Genomic DNA, 19,596 nt, shown 5'->3' on the forward strand with positions numbered 1-19,596 from the left:
AATTGAATTTCACTTAGATTAAGTTCCATTAACATTGTAAATGTTCTCAAATATTAGTTACTAATGGGCAGAATAAATAAAATACTACAATAGCATTTTTAAAACCCACCTATTAGGGCCCACTTTCCCTCTGAAGGTCTCCCAGTACCCCAGAGGCCACAGGCTACAATTGGAAGACTTCAGCTTAGGGCAACCACCAGCTAACTCCTGAAAATAAATAGGCCTCAATTGGCACATTAAACTCAGAGCCCAAGGCTCAAATATTTTCACCCCCCAAAATACTGCTACGCACAGGCCTGATAAGTCTTACTCTTTTAAACATCCAATCACAGTACCCTCAATTACACTTAAACAAATGGAAAAAAAAATTAAAAAGAAAAAAACACGCACACAAAAAACAAATGGAAGACAATCTCTTATTGTTATCAAATATCCAGTTAGTGTTCAGATTGTCCTTTCTGTCTCGTTTTTGTGTGCTCTTCTGTGTTTGAGTCAGGATCCAATCTGGCTCCACACAGTGTATTCACTTAATATAATTGACATGCTAAGTCTCTTTTAATGATCAAAAGAAGGAAATTTAATCTTTGTGCCCCTCCCTTTCTTTTCTTCTTGATATTTATTTGTTGAAGAAACTGGGCCATTTGTCCTATATGGTTCCCATCACTCAAATTGTTGCTGACTGCATCCCTACTGTGTCATTTGGCATGCTATCCCAGCTCATGTATTTCTCTTAAACTGTAACTCACATCGAGTTTGATTTTTTTCCGCATTTGATCCTGCTATTTGATTTAAATTTTTGTTTGTTTGTGTGGTTTTATGAATAATGCCAGAGGTAGAAGGGATTTAAAAAAACGACTAAGTATTCTTTGCTTATTATGTATACATTGATTGGACACCTACCTGCTATTGAGGCTTCACTGCTTATTAGCTGTATAACCTTGATCAAGTCAACCTCCACCTGAACCTTGCAAATCAGGCCTGGGGAACACCCCCCCAAAACCCCAGAATATTCATCTCAGGACAGATGATGAGCTGCCTGCCTGACACTTCTGAATTCTGGAGACAGTTTGATCAACATTTATGAGTACAATGGATAACACCAGAGTCTGATTTGACAAGAGGATTTTGCTCACTCCTTCGGTCCTTCATTTAACACGAGGGCCTAGTTAGTATATAAGTTGTAATTCCAGGCACAGTGGATTGATCAGTGAACAAGATTCTTGCCCTTTTTGGGGTTATAGTCTACTTTCTAGTGGAGAAGTGGAAGAGAGGCATGACAAGAACTCACAGAATTAGAATTGAATACATAAGTTCAGATTCTCATAACTGGGAATCAAATAAAGAGCGTGATGTGATAAAGAGTGTTAAAAAAGAAACAGGCCAAAAATGGAATCTCTTTTGCTAAGCCACATCTCCAAACCTGAACTTAACGAACCTAATTGCAGTTTCAGCCTCTCCCAGGAATGAAAATTTAAGCCAATCAGTCTGGAATTTCCTCATCAACACTAGTGAGCTAATCTGCCTGAAAAGACCCTCTGCCTTCCCCTAAGGGTGGGATTACTTGCGTAAAATAATCTTTTTTTTTTTTTAAGATTTTTTTTATTGTTCAGGGGATCAGGACTTTATTGGGGAACAGTGTGTACTTCCAGGACTTTTTTCCAAGTCAAGTTGTTGTCCTTTCAATCTTAGTTGTGGAAGGTGCCGTTCAGCTTCAAGTTGTCCTTTCAGTCTTAGTTGTGGAGGGCGCAGCTCAGCTCCAGGTCCAGTTGCCGTTGCTAGTTGCAGGGGGCACAGCCCACCATCCCTTGCAGAACTCGAGGAATTGAACTGGCAACCTTGTGGTTGAGAGCCCACTGGCCCATGTGGGAATCGAACTTGGCAGCCTTCGGAGTTAGGAGCATGGAGCTCTAACCACCTGAGCCACCAGGCCAGCCCAAAATAATCTATTCTTAATTTCCTAGCCCCACTCTTTTTGCCTATAGAAGCTTTCCATTTTGTACACCTCAGAGCCCCCTTCGAGTTACTAGATGAGATGTTGCCTGATTCATGAATCGCTTAATAAAGCCAATTAGATGTTCAAATTTATTAGGTTAAATTTTGTTCTTTAACAAGAGTAATGGGATGGGGTGTGTGTGTGGCTGCTTTAGAAAGGGTGGTCTGGGAAGCCTCTTACAGGAGTTAATGTTTGACCTGAGAATGAAAAGGAGTCAGCTGTGAAAGAACTGGGAAACATTCTCAGGAAACAGCAAGTGCAAAGGCCTTGAGGCAGGAATCCCAGTATTTTCTGAGGAGCAGAAGGGAGGCTGTTTCTGTTACGGGGAGTAGTACTTATACAACACAAAGCTGAAGGGCGTGTACGAATGGGATGAGGAGTTAGAAGTTTTAATTGACATGGAAGCCACTGAAAGCTGTTAAATGAAGGCAAGGATTGCAGAGAGAAGGCTAGGAGACTCGTTGGTTATTTCAGTGGTCCAGGTGAGAGATGATGGGCTCAGACTAAGCTGGAGCCATGGAGAAGGAGATACGCGGACAAATTTAACGGCTTGGGAATGGTTAAATGTGGGGATTTAAGAAAAGAGAGGAATTAAGGATAACCTCTGGGGTTATGGCCTGGAGATGCCTTTATTGGGAAGTGAGCCTGGAGGTGTGGAGGGCGGAGCACAGCCCTCCAGAGGTGCTACGAATCCGAGCTGGGAGTTGGCCGGCTCTCAGGTGGCGATCAGCAGTTGCCTCGGGACTGGAGGAGAGAGTTCCCGGGGAGGGGACCTGCTAGTGCAGATTGGGAGGGGATGGCTTAGGGTCTTGCCTACGCCGCCAGAGGTGGGGAGGAGCCAGCAAAAGATAGTGAGGCAACCCCCACCCTTCTTTCCTCACTTTGTTCGTGTCTGCATCCTCAGGTCGACTCCTTCCTCAGGTAAGGCTGGCTGAAATGGGGAGCGCGGGGTCCGGTTCCCCCTTGGCGGCCCCCAGCTTTACAAACTGTTTTTCACCTGCCCGTGAGAAAGGCACCTTCCTAAGTGTGCCCTACCCCAAAAGTGGGGATATTAAAATAGCAATGCCACGAGGAAAAAGGGAAATCAAGGAAACGAGGAAATACATAAGTACTTTACATACTTGAAAGTACTAGCTTTAAAGAAAGAGGGTAGGGGAGGTGAAAACTTACAGAGTGACTTTTGGGAGCTTTGGAATAAAAGCGTTGGAGCCGGACGGACCTGGGTTTTCATCCTATCGCCTCCTTTCCTAGACCTGAGGCTTTGAACTTCCTCTTTAACCTCTTTCTTCAGGTATTTATCTGACTGGGAAATAGATTTGGAAGTAGTACCTTTAATTTAAGCAGACACATGGCGAGAGAAGTACCTGTTTTTCCTGTGTACAAAATGGGGCAAATTTCTACATGCTAAATCTTATAGTTTGGATTATATATCCTGAATTTGCTTGCATTCTAGGCACTGAGACGCAGCAGGGTAGGAGACCAAGTTCTGCTCTGCGGAGATCTCGTCTTCCGGGCCGACTCTCAGTGGGTAAGCAGCTAAGACTTGGTAACTGAGTGGCTTGGTAGCTGGGGAAGTGGACGGTTAGGTTGCGTTGGCGGGCGTGCATATTTTAGAGTGATTCAAAGGAATTGCCCTTGGCACTAATGAGAAATGAGCCTTGCAGCTGGTCATCTAGGATGGGGTTCCTTATCTATCCTTGCACTTCGGTACTCAGGTGCTACTCGCCGGCTCCACAACTTTGTCACCACTAGAAATCACAGGTGTTTTCATTTCGCATTACAGTTGTTGCAGGTATCATGAAACACTCTACCTCAGCATTAATGTAGTTGAGATCGGCCACTCAGTCTTGTTAAATAATACGTTAAGCTCACATACTCTGTATCTCAAATTTACTATTTTGATAACTGAATTTAAATACCAAATTCCAGTCAGATTAATAAAAATAAATGTGTGACACTAAGGAAAATAAAAATCACTATGCACCGTGAAAAATAAATAAATGGATGGATGGATGGATGTCCTCTTTCTCATCCAAGATCCTAGATAACCCTGACATTGGCAAGTTTCAGGTCAGGCTTCAAAAAAGCCTGGTTTAGTAAAGAAAGACTTCAGAGGTTATAATCAGTGCAGTGATGAGTTCTGATTTCTGTTTTAAGGAAATTTAATAATACAACAGGAGGGTGAACTTTGGAGACAGGGATAAGTTAGGAAGGGTGAGAAACATTTAGAAATTCACATACCCAAGCCATTGGGGGATGGGAGAGTATTTCCCCTTAATCTCATCATTGGAAAAAAGCTGGTTTTGATTTGCATTTTCTTGGCTTGTGACCGCCATCTTTTCATATGTTTATTACCTACTTGCATTTCCTATATGGTGAATTACCTTTACAAATTAAGCAGCCTGTTCTCTGTGTTTTTTCTGAATTTGCTGGCTGTATTGTGGACTTAACTTTAGCTAGAGAAAAAACAGTGACTATTCACCCCATTCTCTGGTCACTCAGAGTTTGTGTGGCTTCTCTTCATTAAGCATAAGTGCCTATGTTTTCTTCTTTGTGTGTTTTGTTTTAATTGTTTTTTATTTAAATAGCATTATTCTTTTTACATTTTAGTTGCCCCAAAGGTTCTAACAATTCCCAGTGCCCCTTTCAAGGTGGAGAGGGCAGATAAAGTCTACCCCGGCACCAGTGTTTTCAAACAATAGGTCTGTTTTGGTTGGCATTCCCCTGACTAAAAATTGAGCATGTTTTCATATGTTTGTTATCCATGCTCATTTCTGTGATTTTGTGTGTATGCTTACAAAAATGGGATTGAACTATATACATTTTCTGCAATTTGTTTTTTCCTTTCAGATACCAAGGCCATCCCTAGCCAATGCATATGTCTCTAATACACTCTCTAATAGCTGCATGTAATTGCACAGTGTGCATGGTTCGTTGGTTCCACCCTTCTCATATTAAAGGGCATTGTTTCTGGATTTTTGTAATAAAAATCTGAATACCACACTTTTTGTTTATGTACTCTTCAGTACTGGTGGTTTTATTCCTGATGTAGATTCTCAAGGGCCGAGTGTATGTATTCTGATTTTAATAGGTTTTTCCAATTTTTTGAGAAGTTATAACTATTCCCACTCCATGTAGGTAAAAGTGGACCCGTTTTTTTCCGATTTATCCTCACTTCTGGCATTGGACCACTTCTCAGATGTTTAATATTGCTTGGCAATCCCTCTATTTTTTATTTTAGCTTATCAATTTATATGAACTCTAATATAAGAAACTAAAGATTTTTGTGGTAGTTATTGTAGAATTATATATCTTCTGTGAACTCCTGTTTTATCAGAACTGTTAGGTTGGTGCAAAAATAATTACGGTTAAACAGGTTAAAAATAATTGCAAAAACTGCAATTACTTTTGCACCAACCTAATATTGAATTAAAATTGTTCTATACAGTTAAACGAAAACTCCTAGACATGGAACCTTTTAAAATGTTGACCATTTTATTGATTTTTCTTTATAATACTCATCTGATGAGGGTTTTGTGTTTGTTTCTACTTTTTGGGTCAATATTTTTATTAAAGTTTTGGTAGGATATTTATTTCATCCAGTTTTTGTATTTTTATTATTACTATGCATTTGCAAACCATGTTTTAAAATCGTACTGGGTCCTTTTTCATGCTTAATTTTACACATTGTAATTTTTCTCTTTAAGAAAAATTTTCACTCGGCTTTTGATTTTATTCTTTACACTTCAGAGTTCTACTTTTATCTCAGCCTTCTGTCTTTCCTTGGTTGTGGTTTAGCTACATTGTTTTGTACATAAAGATATTTATGTTTGTGGATTAGCATAACAAATATTTTCTTTGCTTTAGTTCACTTTTTACCTGAATTGTGCTTTATCTGATTAGCGTTGTCTTTCTTTGTGCTTTAATTTTGTCTGCATTTATCTGTACAATTTTGCCCCTATTTTCAGTTTTCTTTGGCATTTTGCTTTATCAGTATCTTTTGTAGGACATATAGAACATTCTTTGAGTATTAATTGGGAGAGCTCTGTGCTTTTTTTTTTTTAAAGATTTTATTGGGGAAGGGGAACAGGACTTTATTGGGGAACAATGGTCAAATTGTTGTCCTTTCAATCTTAGTTGTGGAGGGTTCTGTTCAGCTTCAAGTTGTTGTTCTTTCAGTCTTAGTTGTGGAGGGCGCAGCTCAGCTCCAGGTTCAGTTGCCATTGCTAGTTGCAGGGGGCACAGCCCACCATCCCTTGCGGGAGTCGAACCGGCAACCTTGTGGTTGAGAGGACGCGCTCCAACCAACTGAGCCATCCGGGAGCTCAGCTGTGCTTTTCTTAATGACTCAGTTTTTTTAAAAAAACAGAAGCACCTTCAAGCATGAAAAACGAACTCTCAAATCCACCACCAGGATTCAAAACAAGCATTTCCTCCATATGTCTCATCTATTCCATTGCTGAAATATTTTAAAGTAAATCTCAGACATGTCATTATGCCCTTAAAAACTTAAGTATCTATCTCTTAAAAAATAAGGACTTTTTAAAAATAACTACAATATTATCACAACTTATAAAATTCATATTCCTTAATATAATTCAATACTCAGTCCATATTCAACATTTCCTGTTCTTCTATTACAATACCTGTTCTTCTATTACAATAATGCAATTGATTTATAAAACGATATCCAAATAAAGGGCACATAGTTCTTAGTCTCCCAAACTAGAACAGGCCCTTCATTCTGTCATTAAAGTATTGAGGCCCTGTAGAATGTCCTACCCTGTGGACTTTTCTGGTTGCTTTCTCATAATCACCTTGATTAGCTTCAGGTACAGTTCTGATGCTGGATTTTTTGTTTATATCATAAAGAGGGATGAAATGTGTAACTAATATTGATCACTTCTTTTATTAGTAGTCATTTTTATCTTTACTCTTTTTACCATTTCTCTGACTTCATCAAGATTGTTAGTACACATTTTCCCCCTTCACCTCCTGTCACTCATAATTTGAGTTCTTTTACCATAAATGGATGCTAAATTTAAGATTTATTTTTAAGTTCAGTGGTATTAAGAACATTCATATTGTGCAATCATCACCACCATCAATCTCCAAAACTTTTTCATCTTTCCATACTGCAACTACCCATTAAACACTATCTCCCTATTCCCCACTTACCCCAGCCCCTGGCAACACCATTCTATTTTCTCTGTGAATTTGATTATTTTAGGTACTTCATATTAGTGGAATAATACAATACTTGTCCAATGACTGGCTTATTTCACTAGTGTAATATCTTCAAGATTCATCGGTGTTGTAGCATGTGTCAGAATTTCTTTTTTAAGGCTGAATAACTGAATGTATATACTGGGGGTGCCAAAAAAATGTATACGCGTGGACACTTTGGTCAACATTGCTCAAGTAGTAGTTCGCCGTAATCAGAAGTGTCTGGACGCTGACGCTAACCACTTTTAGCACTTCTCATAATTGCAGAAGTCAAACATGACTTGTATTCATTTTTTGTTATCAGTATATAATGAGTACTACAATTTTAATAGTTTTTTCCTTTCTTAAAATATGTATACATTTTTTTGGCACCCTCTGTCTATACATTTTGTTGATTCATTCACCCTTAGAAGGGCACTTGGGTTGCTTCCATGTTTTGGCTACTGTGAATAGTTACTGTGAATGTGGATGAATAAATAACCTAGTCCCTGTTTTCAATTCTTTTGGGTCTGTAATTAAGTGAAATTGCTAGATCAGATGGTAATTCTGTTTAATTTTTTTGAGGAACCCCTATTGTTTTCCATATAAACCAGCTTGATTTTGGTGTATTCTTTTATTTTTATTTATTTTAATTTTTAATTTTTTTTTTTACAATGAGCATTGACAACTTTTTTTGGGGGGTGGATATTGGGGAACTGTGTGTTTCTCCACGGCCCATCAGCTCCAAGTTGTTGTCCTTCAGTCTAGTTGTGGAGGGCGCAGCCCAGCTCCAAGTCCAGTCACCGTTTACAATCTTTTTTTTTTTTTTTTTAATTTTTTATTGGGGAAGGGGAACAGGACTTTATTGGGGAACAGTGTGTGCTTCCAGGACTTTTTTCCAAGTCAAGTTGTTGTCATTTCAATCTTAGTTGTGGAGGGTTCTGTTCAGCTTCAAGTTGTTGTCCTTCCAGTCTTAGTTGTGGAGGGCACAGCTCAGCTCCAGGTCCAGTTGCCGTTGCTAGTTGCAGGGGGCACAGCCCACCATCCCTTGTGGGAGTCGAACCGGCAACCTTGTGGTTGAGAGCCCACTGGCCCATGAGGGAATCGAACCGGCAGCCTTCGGAGTTAGGAGCATGGAGCTCTAACTGCCTGAGCCACCGGGCTGGCCCACCGTTTACAATCTTTAGTTGCAAGAGGGCACAGCCCACCATCCCATGCAGGAGTTGAACTGACAACCTTGTTGAGAGCTCCCGCTCTAACCAACTGAGCCATCTGGCCACCCCCAAGCTTACATTCTTGATTAGAGTGTCTCAAGATAAAGAATTCTTCAGTAAACAATCTTATTTTTTTATATTTCAGGTGATTATTTTTAAGACTTTTGAATTTGGAGTCCAGCAGGCTTGAAAAAGCAAAAAGTACTCTGGGATAAAACTATCCAGTTTTGACAACATAATCACAATGCCTAGTGTACAATCAAAAATTCCTAGACTTGCAAAGAAACAAAAAAATATCACCCACATGGGAAGAATTCAGTTGATAGAAATGGAAATGGCTCAGATATTGGATTTAAAATACAAAGACATGTCAACAGTTATTATGAAGAAGTTTAAAGTCTTGGAAAATCTGGACTTAATGGTTGAAGAGATAAGGGAATCTCTTAAAAATGATGTAAAGGAAATTTTAGGAGTAAAAAGTTCAATATCTGAAATGAAAAATCCAAAGAATTCCAGTACCAGAAAAGAGTGGCAACAGATAAAAAATATAGCCTCAATAAAAACAGGATTGGTAAAGAAAATAGAAGGAGAAAATGATAAAATAGTTCAGGATGTTGAAAATTTGATCTTTAAAAGAAAAGAAGTAATTGAGCCAAGTAGCAAATTAGGCAAAGCTAAAGAGTACAATACTGACCAAAGTAAGGAATTGTCCCAGAATGAATCACAAAATCACAAAGTCATGGGAAGTCTGGAAGAAGACATAAGTAATATAGATGACAGAGGTAGAAATTGCAACATCCATATGGAAGTTACTGGAGAGGATGTACTAGTCAAAGAAATGAGAGAGGAAAAAACCCCTCAGAACTTAAAGAATAAAGGGAAAATTCTAAAAGTCTCCAGAGAAGATGGAGCAGTACTCACACTGGCAGGAGACTTGGCATCAGCAACACTGGACGTTAGTAAGCAATGGAGTAATGTCTTCAACATTCTGAGGGAAAATGATTTTGAACCTAAATTTTTATGCCAAGTTAAATTAGCATTTAAATGTGATGGTGAGATAAGGACTTTTTCAGACATGCAAAGCCTCAGCAAATTTACCAGCCAAAAATCTTTTATGAAAGAACTACTGAAAGGTATAATCCCACAAAATGAAAAAATAAAGAAAGGAGGAAGAAGATATGGGATTCAAGAAAAAATGGTAAGCATACAAATCTGTAGAGCTTATGTATAAAATATAAGTAATAGTTGGTAAAGTTATTTTGAAGGTTAAATCAATTTTTAAGAAATAATTTTTTTAAAGTAAAAACATTAAAAGTAATGATTTAGAAAGCTTTTTTTTTTTTTTTTAATGGGTAATGTTGGAAGCTTGGGAGAAGTAAGAAAGAGTTAAGAGTTGTTTGAGAGAAGGTTGTACATATTCAATCCAGACACTGATAGAAAAAAATATGTTAAATACTTAAAAGTAAACACAGAACAATAGTTTTCAAATCATTAAAAAGAAAATATAGAAATAAATAATTGAATGAATTCATCTAAAATCCCTCATGCAATGGGAATTATAACAATATCAAGTATAAATAATTAGAGTCAATTTTAATGTATAAAGTAGTCTTGATAAGTCCTTTTCATTAGCAATCAGGGAAATGCAAATAAAACTATTTTACCAAAGCCTATCGTAATGTTGATTAATGTTAACATCTAACTTTTATCCATTTCAATGTATAAAGGTTTCTGTTTCTTATGTCATATTAGAGTATGTTCCCATGTATTTGATTCATTAAAAACACTTTAGCTCATTTTCTGAATATTTTTTATAATCCCAATCTTAAAATATATACTGTATGGATTTGTCTTCTCTCTCTCTCCATATATACAGAGGGTGCTTAAAAAATGTATGCACATTTTAGGAAAGTAAAACTATTAAAACTGTAATAATATATACTGATAACAAAAGATGAATACAAGTCATATTTGACTTCTGCAATTGCAATTACTTGACTTGTTTGGGGACCCAGGCCCTCAAAATGGTTACCATCAGTGTCCAGACACTTCTGATTATGGCGAACTACTGCTTGAGCAATGTTGACCAAAGTGTCCACTTGTATACATGTTTTTGGCACCGCCGGTATATACTGGGGGTGCCCCAAAAATGTATACAGATGACTTGTATTCATCTTTGGTTATCGGTATATATTGAGTATTACAATTTTAATAGTTTTTTATTTTCTTAAAATGTGTATACATTTTTTGGCACTGTGTGTGTGTGTCTGTCTGTCTGTGTGTATTTAGGTTGAGTTGCGTATGGTGTAAGATAGTCCAGTTTCACTCTTGCATGTGACTAGTTTTTCTCATACCTCTTATTAAAGAGATTATCCTTTCTCCATTGTATATTCTTGTCTCCTTTGTCATAAATTAATTGACCCTATATGCATGAGTTTGTTTCTGTATTCTGTTCTGTTTCATTGATCTATGTGTCTGTTTTTATGTCCATACCATGTTTTGGTTACTATAGCTTTGTAATATAGTTTGAAATGATTACCAGACATTCACTAATACGGTTTGAAAGCCTCCAGCTTTATTCTTTTTGCTCAAGATTGCTTTGGGTATTTGAGATCTTTTGTGGTTTCATACAAATTTTAGGAATGTTTGTTCTATTTATGTGAAAAATGCCATTGGCACTGTGATGAAGGTTGCATTGAATCTCTAGGTTGCTTTGGGTAGTATGGACATCTTAATATTAATTGTTCCAATCCAGGAACATGGAATATCTTTCCATTTATTTGTGTCTTCAGAGGTCTGTATTCTTAAGCCAATATTTTTTATGGGTTTTCAAAAGAACACCTAGTTCCTCTGCCTTTCCAACATTTTTAAGTGTAATCTCTGTGCAAAACGAGAATCCAGAATTAGAAGATACACTTTAATCAACAAATTCTATATTTGAGTATCAGCATTTAATTTGAAAAATTGGCTGTTCTCCAGAGACTTACACAGATGAGGCAGCTAACCTGTCCTGGAGACAGCAATGTTGAAGGACAAATAGCAGTCAACCAGCCACAAATGGGGCAGTCTTTTCTAACAGAAGGAACGGTAAGTGAAAAACTCAGGGGCAAACAAAAGGTTTCAAGAAATATTAAGAGCCAACAAATTTACATTGTAGACATTGTCTTAAGCTCAGTACCCAGATGGCCTTATTTAAGCCTTATAACAATCTGAGGTAGTGTTATCATCAGACCCTGTTTCAGAGGGAAAATTGAGGTACTGATAGGAAATGTGGCAACTGGATTTGAACAAAGCAGACTTGAATTGAGCCTGTCCTAACCAAAACATGCTTTCCTTTTAGTTAGAGTTTGAACTGCAAGTAGGATGTTTAAAAATATTAAACTTTTTTTGTCTTTGGGGGAAAGGTAAATATGTGTGTGGGGTGTTTTTGTTGTTGTTTTGTAATCTTCCTAAAGTGAGATAACAAGGTCTCTTTACCATTTCTGCATTATGATTACCAGACATTCACTAATAACAGGCTATTACTGAGAGTCAGTCATGCCCAATATACTAAGGGTTGTGAATGTAAAAGGAACACAGTAGATATAACCTCATGGAAATTTGTTGCAAGTACTATACAAGAAATTGCAGTTGTGATGGGATAATCAAGAGTGGAAACTTGACTTGTTTGGGGACCCAAGCCCTCAAGAAAAAGTCATATTTAAACAATTTTCTACATATTTGGTAGTTGTCAACATAGCAGTCATATTAAATTTACAGAGTGAAAACTTTTTTAAAAGACACGATTTAAAGAAATAACTTTCCTTGTTTTTCTAACTTTCAGGGTAAAATTCTAATAGACTCAAAACATGAATCTGGGGAAACAAACAGTGATGGCTTGAACTTTCTATTTGTTAAAGAGGTAAAGGTTGCTGAACCAGAGGAGAAAAACTTAGAGACTCAGGAGGAAGAGTCTTCAGAGTGGAATGAAAAAGAACTCCTTGAGGAGGAAGAGGCCTCAGAGCCAGAGGAGGAAGAAGATACCTCAGGGTTAGAAGAGGAAGAAGAGGCTTCAGAGTTACAGGAGGGAGAAGAGACATCAGAATCAGAGCTACAGGAGGATGGAGAAGAGGCCTCAGAGTTTGAGGAGGAAGAAGAGACCTCAGGGTTGGAGGAAGAAGAAGAGTCTTCAGGGCTGGAGGAGGAGGAAGAGGCCTCAGTATTACGTATGGAACAGCACTCAACCTTTCAGCATCATACTATGGTAAATACAAAACATGGAGTTGAAATAACCAGTGGTAGCATGGAGGATATTATAATTAAAGAGGTAGAAGATTCTGAGCAAGAGGAAGAAGACTCAGAGTGGGAATTGGAAGTGTTCTTAACATGGGATGAAGGAAAAGACCCTGACATAAAAAAGGTTGAGAAAAAAGAGGCCTCATATGGATTTAAAGAAATTGCTTGTTTGGCTTCAGAGTCTGAGACGAAAAAAGTGAAACACCAGATGGTACAAAAAATCCAGAACAAAGAGGAAACAGCTACACCCAGAAATAAAGGAACTGGGACACTCTGTCCAACTTTACATTGGGACTCTTCCTCAAAATCTCTAGAGATAAGTTCTGATACACAGAAAAAGCATTCATGTACAAATTTGAGTACTCCATCAGGAATCACCAAACTTTTAAGGAAAACTGAGAAAGAGAGACACAAAACTCTGCAAACAAAAGAGCTAACATCTAAAGAAACAGACTTAATACAAGAAACAGAGGAAAACTTTAGAAGAAGTGTAATTCATTTCTTCAGAGAGATACAAGAGGATATTAGAAGTATTAATAATTACCATCCAGAAGTCTTAGAAATAAAAAAATCAATAGCCACTCTGAGTAGCAGAATAGACACACTTGAAGAGAGAATGAGCAATCTAGAAGATCGAATTGAAGAATTCCCTAAGGATACAATGCAAATGGCCAAACAGATAATAATCAAAGAAAGAATAAGAGACATAGAGGATAGATCCAGAAGCTCAAACATCCGTTTGATAGGAATTCCAGAAAAAGATAATAAAGAGAATGGAGCAGAGGAAATAGTTAAGGAAATAATTGAAGAAAACTTTCCAGAGCTAAAGGAAGATTCCAGTCTTGAGATTGTCAGTGCCTACCGAGTACCCAGTAAAATTGATGAAAAGAGACTCACTCCTAGACATATCTTGGTGAAATTTCAGAGTTACAATGATAAAGAAAAGGTCATATATGCTTCCAGAGAGAAAAAAGACATAACCTACAGAGGAATAAGAATCAGATTGACGGCAGACTTATCATTGGATACTCTGGATGCTAGAAGTCAATGGGGCAATATCATAAAAGTTCTGCAGGCAAAAGACTTTAAACCTAGAATTCTATATCCAGCCAAATTGGCTTTTGATTTTGAGGGTAAAACAAAGGTATTTTTTGATGTAGAAGAATTCAGAAAGTTTGTTTCTTGTACACCCTCTTTGAAAGAATTACTGGAGGATATATTTTAACAATCCAGGGTGAGTGTAAACATATGCACAATATATATTTTCTTGACACACCAAAATCTACAAGGAAAATTGGAAAATAAAATGCCACATTTCTACCCAGGAAAATGGACAGCTAACAGCATACTTGGGGATGAGGGGAAAGGAAGGTTATAGATATTACCTTGATATTGGTAAAGTTAAAGGATGTATTAAAATTTTTAATGATAATCTTAGCTTATGTATGAGTAAACTTTCTAAACAACTGGGATGAGAGGGAATCTGTCAATGTAACCATAGATAAAAAGGTAGGGGGAAAGTAATAGAAGTGCCTGGAAAAAAAGATGGCAGGATGAGTTAGATAGAAAAAATGCCAAAGTTGAACTTTTATCAAGAGAAGGATATTTTATCACTATAATGTGAATCTTGAATCTATATTAAACTTTTTTCCTTTGAATATACATTTTCTTGTTAAATCTTTCTATTTTACATTTTCCAAAGTATTTTGTTATATAATTTTTACATTTTACTGCATAAACCCATTCAGTGGAGACATAAAATCTCTTCCCTATAATGTTAGACATTAGTGTGTTCTCATTTGTTAAATACTGAAGAATGAAATGAATTGATTTGCAATGTGTAGATAACCAAGAAATTAAGGAGAGGAGAAGGGTATAACAATTTTGTGACTTGTTACAAGGGCTCATTTAATTCCACATTCAATCCCACCACCCCCATCCCCTCCCCCAAAATGTATCTTCTGTCCAGCATTTGAAACCAGCTTCTCTTAGTTCAGCTGTTCCAACTCTGGCTTTCAAGAACCTTCTGTATAACAATTCCCTGACTTCGGTATATCTATCTGCCTTTGAACTTCTGTGTGACCCCAGGGAAGATACTAACTTCTCTTGAGTCAGGTTCCTTCTGTAATGGGTAATTCCTTCAGGCTTTTTGTAAAGGTTCTGTGAGGTGTTGTACCCAACACAAGAATCCTCAGTAGATGGGACATTTGCTTCCTGACCTACAGATCCAGAGCAAGGCTGGTTGCCCTCCTCACTGTTGTAGATTTTAAAGTGAGAACCACAGAAGGCCATTTTCGTATGGGTTGGAGGTGGGTCGGTCAGAAAACGAGAAAATAATCATAGTTACTCCATTATTTTACTGCTGTGTTGATTTGCTTTGGCTTATGGGGTTTGGTTTCTTTTTTACACTGATTTTTTTAAATGAAATTAAAAGGACTTTTTGCTGTTTACTTGTGTAATAATACAAGAAGTTGCAAAAATAGTACAGTCAAGTCCCACATACCTTTCACCTTGTTGCCCACAATAAAACGTTATATAATAAGTACAATATACAAATCGGGAAATTGACATTGGTACAATACCATTAAGCACATGGTTTATGTGCCCACTATAACAAATTACTACAAACTTGATGGCATAAAAAAAATTATTTTCTGGCTTATGCCTCTAGCCCACTTTGGCTAGGCCCATTCTCTTCCCTATGAATATATTACTAATAAACCCTGTTTGCATACTAAAAAAAAACATTGTTTTCTCATAGTAATGGGGTTCAGAAATCCAAAATCTTATCCCTGGACTGAAATAAAGGTGTCAGCAGAGTCATGCTTCCTCCAGAGGCTCTGGAAGAATCCACTCCTTGCCTCTTTCAGCTTCTGGTCGCTGCTGGTACTCCTTGGCTTGTGGCTACATCACTGCAATCTGCCTTTTTCCTTCAGTGGAATCTCCCTCTGCCTTTCATAAAGATGCTTGTTACTGCATTAGAGTTCAGGACAATCCAGAGTAATTACCTACTTGAAGATTTTTAACTTAGTCACATTTGCAAAGTTGCTTTTGCCATATATAAGGTAAAAGGCACAGGTTCCAGAGATCAGGACCTGCTATCTTTGGGGGTTATTTAGCCTCGTACATGAGACTACAGGCCTCACTAAGACCACCAGGAATTATACATGTGTATATAGTTCTTTGCAATTTTACCTCCTGTATAGATTTATGTAACCACACTCAAGAACTTCATCACCAAGAAATTCCCTCGTGCCACCCTGACACCTGGTTGTATCTGACTCCTAAGCCCTAACCAGCACTAGGTCATTTCTATAATTCTGTCATTTCAAACATGTTACAGAAGTGGAATCAAACAGTATGTAACCTTTTGAGATTGGCTTAAATTTGCTATTATGTCTTTGGCATTTAAGTTGTTAGAAGTTGTGGGAGTCCTTTTTCTTAGTTCCCAGCTAATGAACATACCCCAGGAAGATGTGAGGACCATTTGGGGTTTACATGGGTGTCCAGTATTTTGAGAAGGGCATGGCAAAGGTCTTAAGAGCTAAGAAACAGCTTGGGGTGAAGGGAACATGAGCTGGCTCACTGGCTGAGGAAGACTACTTATGCACATTTTATCCCACCATGGTGGGGGTATTTCCCACAGAAATGCTGCAAATATGGATGCTTTTCTTTTGAGAACCAATTAAATATTTACCTGGAAACCAACAGACAAATTACCGTATCTCTAGAAGTTGGAAGCAAAAGGTCAAGAGGTGTCATGGAAAAGTGACTTAGTCCCTTCTGGGGGTGGGGTTGGAGTGGAGTATTAGAGACTTATGTTGTGAGACCTGCTAAGTAAAATTGTTGACAAGGACCTTTTTCACATTTACTGGTTAACCCCCGTACAGCATAAGGGAGAATAGATGGTTTTACTGGATTAAATAGTGTCCCCCAAAATTCATGTCCACTTGTAATCTCAATGTGACCTTTGGAAATAGGTTAGCAGATGTAATAAGATGAGGTCAAAACTGGATTAGGGTGGGCTGTAATCCAATGACTGGTGTCTTTATAAGAAAAGACACCAGTTGGGGAGAAGACCATATTAAAAAGCAGAGATTGGAATGCTACGTTTACAAGCCAAGGAAGACCCATGTATTCTGGCCACCACTAAAAGGAGACATGGAAGTATTCTTTCCTAGATCCTTTGGAGTGGTCATGCTAATAGCTTGATTTCAGACTTCTGGCCTCCAGAATTGTGAGCGAATACATTTTTTTGTTTTAAGCCCCCTAGCTTATGGTAATTTGTTACAAAGCAATATGGTCACGAGCCCAATTCAGCTCTGAAGAACTGCTGTCCCCTAGACTAACCCTGTCCCTGCAGTGATCCAAGGAGGGTTAGAGGAGATCAAGCAGCAGGATGCTGCTGACGTATTTATTTACAGTGACCAGGCTGAGAGACAAGCCTGCGGGCTAGTGTGTGGATGTATCATAGTTTGTTAATCCATTTCCAAGTTGAAAGAAAGTTTTTGATGATTTCAAATGAAGCTGTTACAAACATTTTTGTGCAGGTTTTTGTGTGAACCTTTTTCACTTCACTTGGCTGTGTACCTCCAGTGGGATTGCTGGATCGTATGATAACTATATACTAACGTGTTTTCCAAAGTAGCTGTACCATTTTGCATTCCCACTAGCAATATATAAGATTTCCAGTTGCTCCACACTCATCAGCACTGGGTATGGCTTTACATTTTAATCTTAAACATTTCATTTTCTAATCCATCCAGAATCCTAGTTCATATATGGTTTAAGCAGGAATTCATTTTTATTTATTGCGAACTAGTAAGCCAGTTTTTCTGACTCTTAAAAATCTGTTTCTAAGTTGTCTATTCTGTTCCACCGATCAATTTTTTTCTGAAATTTATAACTTCCACTACTTCCAAGAGGAATAAAATAATTTAAAGTGTAAAGTATTAAGGGGATTTCAGGCTATAAAAAAGGAGATTGACTAATAGTCTTCTAGAACAGTAGTATAAGGAAGGCAGGGGATGCATAAGTTCCAATTTTTAAATTATTTTGCCACAAGGCAAAAATTATAAAATTTTATACATATAAAACAATCTCTAGTTGTGCCATCTTGACAAGAGGCCTGCCACAGCCCAGGTCCACCCTATCTCCCCAGGCCAGGACCATTCAGGTAATATGAAGGTCCCTTCTTTTCTCTGTTTTGGGGTGAGGTGAAGTATGTGGGGATTCAGAGTAATTGTTACATTTATGACCCATAAGGCTATTGATTTAATTACAGCAATGCTCGAAAAAGATATGAATACCTCCATTGTTGGAGGTTTGATAAAAGCTAAATATCCCTTCCCTCAAAGTTTGTTTACTGGGCCTGTAGAATTAAAAAGTATGACTTTAATTGTTATTGTATGTCATATTATTTGTGGAACCAAATGGCTGTTACCGGATATTTGGGTGGTTTCTTTGGTGGGAAGCCTGGTGGGAACCAGGTTGTGATGATAGCTGAACCTGTACTGCACGTTAGACACCGGGGTGCTTTCTACACCATACTCTTTCATAACTAGAATCTTCTGTGCTATTATCCCCCATGTTATAGAGGAGGAAACGAAAAGTCATATATTTTTTTAATCATAATTTTTAACTTGACCAAATTTACAGAGTAGATAGCAGTATGAATGATGTGAAATTCTAAATGGTTTTCCACATATTTTTTCAAATATTTGTATTTTAGTCTATTGTCACTAAGGTTTAAATTTTTTGTTTTGTTTTTTCATTGTGGTTAAAATCACATAACATTAAATTTACCATCTTAAACATTTTTAAGTATACAGTTAAGTAGTGTTATGTGCAACAGCTCTCGAGAAATTTTTCATCTTGCAAAACTGAAACTATGCGCATTAATTCCCCCTCCCAACACAACCATTTTTCCACTTTCTGTTTCTTCGATTTTGATTACTTTAGATTCCCTCATAAAATCGTCAGTATTTGTTCTTTTCTGACTGGCTGTTTCACTTAGTATAATGTCCTTGAAGTTCATCAATATTGTAGTGCGTGACAGTCTCCTTTTTTAAGACTGCATAATATTCTATTGTGTATACCACTTATTTATCGGTCCTCGGACACCTAAGTTGGTTATACTTCTTGGCTATTGTGAGTAATGCTGCAATGAACATGGATATATAAATATCTCTGCGATCCTGGTTTCAGTTTTTTTGGATATCTACCTATTAGTAGTGGGATTGATGGGTCATATAGTAATTCTATTGTAATTTTTTTTAGAAAGCTTGATCCTGTTTTACATACTGCCTGCACCATTTTACATTCCCAACTACCTCCAGATTGTTAAAGAAATATGAACACTTTAGGGACTAAATCCCCACTGGCATGGTATCCTTGTTTTTACAGGCACGACATGAGGGGAGTTAGAAGGTACCTGCAGATCAACAAATTCTTTGCATCTGAGCATCGTTGAATGGTTTGCATCCATTCTCAGGAATTAATTGCTCCCTGCAAATGTGCACAGTCTGGGGAGCCAAAAAAAGGCTTAAAGAAGCTGATATCCAGACCTAGCCCTGAAGGGTCCTAGGAATTAGCTGGGCAAAGACAGGAAGAAGGGCTTCCAGATATAGGTACAGCAGCCCAGCGAGGTGAGGACTTGATACATGCAGAGAATTCCTGTTCCTTCAGTATGGCTGGGGCTTAGAGGTCTTATATAAATCCACATTGTTTACTTTCTATTTGTTAGTTTTTCTTTGGGAGTGTGCAGACATTACACTTTTCATGTGGTAATCTCCCTCAAGCAGGCAGCAAATGTGAGGCTGTTAGAGACCGAGGTCCATCTCTCTTCACTGTAGTCAGAGCTGTTAATACCCCGGGTCTAAACACTTCTGTGCTGAGAGACATTCCTTG

The 19,596-nt window shown here is 37.7% G+C and overlaps 1 protein-coding gene across 1 annotated transcript; it reads left to right on the plus strand.

Moving 5' to 3' along the window:
* L1TD1 (LINE1 type transposase domain containing 1) lies at positions 1-14,274 on the plus strand. Its single transcript, XM_088791165.1, has 4 exons — positions 1-2,914; positions 3,447-3,521; positions 8,558-9,610; positions 12,236-14,274. The coding sequence occupies exons 3-4, from the start codon at positions 8,657-8,659 to the stop codon at positions 13,910-13,912; spliced, it is 2,631 nt and encodes an 876-aa protein (XP_088647291.1). The 5' UTR covers positions 1-2,914; positions 3,447-3,521; positions 8,558-8,656; the 3' UTR covers positions 13,913-14,274.
* Positions 14,275-19,596: the final 5,322 nt, after the last annotated feature.

The sequence above is a fragment of the Rhinolophus sinicus genome, chromosome 14, assembly GCF_057876585.1.
Source record: "Rhinolophus sinicus isolate RSI-liver-muscle chromosome 14, RSI-T2T, whole genome shotgun sequence".
NCBI lineage: Eukaryota > Metazoa > Chordata > Mammalia > Chiroptera > Rhinolophidae > Rhinolophus > Rhinolophus sinicus.